The following is a 5,183-nucleotide window of genomic DNA, read 5'->3' as shown; positions in this document are numbered from 1 at the left end:
TGTTAGAACGACCACTCATGTAGTGGTAGGTATCAAATTAAAATCTAAAATAAAAATACTAAATAGAATACACACAGTTAATGAAGGAAGAATAGACATAGAAAATCTTAAACATGAAACAGTAAGAAATAGTTTTGTATTAGAATTGACAAATGCTTTTGAGGGTTTAACTATAGATGACAATTTAGATGGGGTATGGGAAAATATGAAAGACATAACACGCGAAGTTTCACTTAAAGTTATAGGACGCAGGAAGAAAAGATAAAGGAAGAAATGGTGGACTCCAGAATGTGAGAACGCTGTTGAAAAAAGACGTAGTTACAGAATTTTGACGCAACAAGACGAAAAGTTTAGGGAATAATTTAAGGAAGTGCAATTAGAAGCCAAAAAAAGTAATTAAGAAAGCTAAAAGAGACCACCTTGACAAAATAGTCCGAGATATGGAGAACCTCATCAAAAATAACGAGCCGAGAAAATTCTATGAGGAGGTAAGTTTAGGAAAGAATATCAGCCCTCGTTACAGATGCTGGTCGATGATACGGGAGATGTCATAACGGACACCGAAAAAATCAAGGTGAAGTGGCGAGATTATTTTAAAGAACTGCTTTACTGTCCCCCGATAGAAAAACCGGAAACCGGAAGGTTAAATATCGAAGGGACTGTGGGTGAGGTAGAGCCGTTATTTTTTCCGGAAGTACAAAAAGCGATAATGAGATTGAGGAATCACAAATCTCCGGGCATTGATGGACTACCGGGAGAGATATGGAAATACGGAGGAGCAGATGTACAGAGAAAGTTGTACGACTTTCTTTGTAAGATCTGGGAGCTAGAACGCCAACTTGAATGGAACACAGGAATAATATGTCCCATCCATTAAAAAGGATCCAAAAAAGTGTGCACCAATTATCGAGGGATTGCCTTACTACCGACGGCATATAAGATATTATCATATGTACTGCTGAATAGGCTGGAACCGTATGCGGAAAAAGTTCTTGGCGACTATCAGTGTGGGTTCCGACGAAACCGCAGTACAATTGACCAAATCTTTCTTCTCCGTCAGATCATGGAGAAGAAATGGGAGTATGCTCAAAGCATCCACTCATTGTTTGTGGACTTTAGGAAAGCTTACGATAGCATCGATAGATCTGCGCTGTATAATATTTTGTGTGGCTTTAACATACCTGCCAAACTAGTCAGGATGGTCAAGACGGTAACATCAGAGAGCATTATGCGGGTCAGAGCTGGCGGTGAACTCACAAAAGAGTTTGCAGTAATCACAGGACTTAAGCAGGGAGATGCCCTGTCACCTTTGCTTTTTAACCTAGTTCTGGAACATGTCCTTAAAAAAGTGTTTGCGCTGGAAGGAGGAGTAAAATTAGGAAAAGAGCATAAGGTTATGCGTACCCTACGCAGACGATTTAGCGTTAATGGGTGAAAACTACAACGAAATCCAGGAGTCCGCGAAAGCACTTGAAGAGGAAGCCACTAAGGTGAGTCTCAAGATCAACACTAAAAAAACCGAGTACCTCCACATGAAACGATACAAGAATAAGCGTGTTAAACGAGATGACCTTCATATTGGAAACGTTTTATATGCGAGAGTGGCGAAGTTCTGGTATCTAGGCTGCACCATATCGGATGACAACACCAGAGAAGAGGAGATCGATATCCGTATCCAGAACTCGCTAAGATGCAGTGCAGTACTTCATAAGGTTCTAGTGTCTAGGCTCCTAAGCAGAAGTACAAAAGTCCGTATCTACAAAACCGTAATACGACCAATATTGATGTATGGCTGTGAAGCTTGGACGCTAACTTTGAAAGAAGAACAAAAACTGCTAGTGACGGAACGCAAAAACATGCGGAAGATCTTGGGACCAGCGAGAAATCAAAACGGATCTTGGAGGTTCCAAAAGAATGCCGAAATTGAGACTTTAGTAGCACAGCCAAATATCATTGGAATCAACGAATCCGCTGGCTTGGTCACTTGGAGCGAATGGGATCGGATCGGAGCGTGAAGGTAGCGTACCCGGAAAAACCGAGGGGTCGAAGACCAGTTGGTAGACCCAGGTATCGCTGGATCGATCGCGTTGAGGCAGACTTGCGCGAATTGAATGTCAACCAATTGCAGACGATGGCGCAAGATAGAGGAAAGTGAAAGTCTCTCGGTTCGGAGGCCAAGACCCACTTTGGGTCACTGAGCCAGCGGAGTAAGTAAGTAAGTTCTATATGGCAACATAATTATAAAATAATCTATAAAATAGTTTACTTATCACATTTTTTGTCTTTATTTATTATGGTGTGTTTTAGTTATATTATACTAACCACAATGGATATTTACAAAACATATAAATACAAAACATAAAATTTGCAACTAAGAAATTTAATTTTTTATTATTTTGAATTAATATAGCTGTTTACAATGTAGGAAAAGCCAGAACTGTTTGTTAAGCTGACGGATAGATTTTTATGTGTTGATAAATTTGCAAAGCATAGGCCGCATCTAAACACACGTTATACACACACATACACACACGCACGTGCACACACAAACACACGCACACAGAGAGGATTGTTTTTAGTCGGTATTGATCTAGATCGAGTCCGACATACGGGGCACCAACTCAGGCCCTATGATACGTAAATGTATTTTTAAACCTCTATAAAAAAAAAACCCCACACACACACACACACACCACGGGCTGAGGTGTACTGCTACGTGGCGCGTCCCCAAGGTTGCGGATAGGGGAAAGCCCGAAAGTCGCAATTTGCGAAACAGGGTAGGGGTGAAATAAAATAGCCCTCGCGGACAAAACACAACCCGATGTCAGTGGTCTAGCGTGCCCAGGACTGGAAGGCGACAGGGAATGGTCGTCGCAAGCGCTCCCCTGAGGGTACCAGGTCCCACCTCAGGCGTACTTAAGTGGCCTTACTTCGGTAACCGGGGCTCTGCCGAAGCGGACTGTATATTTCCCTAGGTTCTCGTGGGAACAGCATGGATAAATTAATCAACAAAACAAACGAAAATGAAAGTAATATGGAGCTGAAGAAGGCATTACAGCTCCACGAAAATACAATCACTGCCCTGGCGGAGTACATAAAGGGCAAACTAAACGTTCATGGAGAGATCCGCAAACATGTGGCCGCGCTAGGTACATCGTTTGCAAATATCACCAGGGAAATTGGAAGCGTCGGAAAATCAAACGCCACCACATCTGTAGGAGAAGTGCAAACGTCACCGTCTCTTTACAGAATGTATTCGGACACGACTGTAAAAGAAACCGAAGAAGAAAGCAAATCTGCAACACCGGAAAGCCGAAAAACGCGAAAAGTCAAAAGGACGGAACGCTCTTCACCCTTGGAGATCAGCCAGGCACCGAAACTGCGAAAAGCTAATACAGCGGACTTAGCAGTTACAGTAAGGCCAGAACTGAAGCCAAAGCCGCCACTTCCACACGATCACTCGGAGTGGAAAGAGGTAAAAAAGAAGAAGCAACCTAAGAAAAAAGTAATAACGCGTCCGAGTGCTCTTATCATTCGCCCAAGCCAGAAGGATCAGTACGCCGAGATCCTTAAGCGGGTCAAAAAAGATGCTTCCGCGGATCATATAGGCAAATGTGTTGATAAAATTAGAAGGACGGCTACGGGCGATATGCTTCTTATCCTAGCGAAAAATCAAAAAGATAAAACGCAGGAGATAAGAAACACCATTTCCACAGTTCTTGGAAAAGACGCTACGGTAGTATGCAAAGTACCTGAACAGGAATTAGAGATTAAGGACCTAGACGAAACCACGACGGGGCCTGAAATCGTAGAAGCCCTACAGAAAATAACTGGCGGAGGAAGCCATATTTCTGAACACTGCGTCAAGTCCCTTCGCAAAGCATACGGAGGAACACTTACGGCTTCTATTAGAGTAGCAGCAGAATTGGCCAGAACCTTAACAGAGCGGCAAAACATCAAGATAGGTTGGGTCAATTGTAGAATAAGAGCTACTCAAAGGCCTATAAAATGCTTCAGATGCTGGCACTATGGTCACGTTGCAAACAAATGCAGCAACAAACATGACAGATCGAAGAGCTGCATCAAATGTGGGGAAATAGGCCACAAAGCCAAAGAGTGCGGTAAGGAAGCCCGATGTATCCTCTGTGTTGATAATGGGAATTCCGAAGACTGTGCTCACATTGCAGGATGTGGTCATTGCCCTGTATTTAAGAAAGCACTTCAGATGTTAAGACAGCCTCAAAAATGATCAAGGTACTACAAATTAATCTTAATCATTGTGAGGTTGCCCAAGACCTACTCATGCAGACTGTACGGGAGCTAAAATTAGACATAGTACTAATTTCGGAACCCTATAAGCACATCAGTGGCCTAAACTGGATCACCGATAAGGAAGGAAAAGCTGTCATCTGGGCATGTGGCACTAAACCTCTCCAGGGTAATCAAAATAATTGTTCTGGATTTGTAAGAGCCAAATTTAATGGAATACATTTCTACAGTTGCTATGCACCACCTAGCCTAACACACGATGAGTTCGTCCGGTTCCTGGCCAAATTAGTGGAGGATGCCCGAATGTACTCCCCGGTAGCCAGCTTCTGGAAGCGATGTCACTGTTGGACGTCGCCTTACTTAATACAGGCGATAAACTCACGTTCACAAGAGGCGAGGCGAGCTCAATTGTGGATCTCACTTTCGTCAGCAGTACACTGGTAAGAGGAAATAGCAGTTGGGAGATCTCGGATACTTACACCGCTAGCGACCACTGTGCCATATACTGGGAGGTATCATGTAAGCCAAATACAAATAGAGTACCACACACAAGAACTGGTTCAGTGGGTTGGAGGACTAGCATGTATGATCCCGGCCTGTTCAAGATAGCACTCGAGGATCGACCACTGCTTTCCAAAAGTGCCAGTGAAATGGCGGTTGAAATCATAAGGAGGCTGACTGAGGCCTGCGATGCAACAATGCCAAGGCGACGCAACAACAACCGAACCCCACCGGTGTACTGGTGGAATGATAACATTGCTGAGCTTAGGAAAATATGTGTTAAGGCGCGTAGAACCTCCCAACGGGCTCGGAAAACACCACAATTCGAGCAGCTCTACGACAAATATAAGGAAGCGCGATTAAAATTAAATAAATCCATTAAAGAGAGCAAGAGAAACGCGTGGAAAATATTG

At 43.4% G+C, this 5,183-nt stretch overlaps 1 protein-coding gene across 1 annotated transcript; it reads left to right on the top strand.

The window, feature by feature from the left end:
• Window positions 1–440: 440 nt before the first annotated feature.
• On the top strand, window positions 441–3,393 carry LOC137918969 (uncharacterized). Its single transcript, XM_068761925.1, has 4 exons — window positions 441–488; window positions 1,061–1,247; window positions 1,414–1,700; window positions 3,250–3,393. Exons 1-4 carry the CDS (start codon window positions 441–443, stop codon window positions 3,391–3,393), a joined length of 666 nt encoding a protein of 221 aa, XP_068618026.1.
• Window positions 3,394–5,183: the final 1,790 nt, after the last annotated feature.

This window comes from Battus philenor, unplaced genomic scaffold (genome assembly GCF_028537555.1).
Source record: "Battus philenor isolate CCGP_79_NKW_IND1 unplaced genomic scaffold, ilBatPhil1.0.hap1 SCAF_15, whole genome shotgun sequence".
NCBI classification, from domain to species: Eukaryota; Metazoa; Arthropoda; class Insecta; order Lepidoptera; family Papilionidae; genus Battus; species Battus philenor.
The sequence above is the reverse complement of the archived record's forward strand: the minus strand, read 5'-3'. Positions and strand labels throughout refer to the sequence as shown.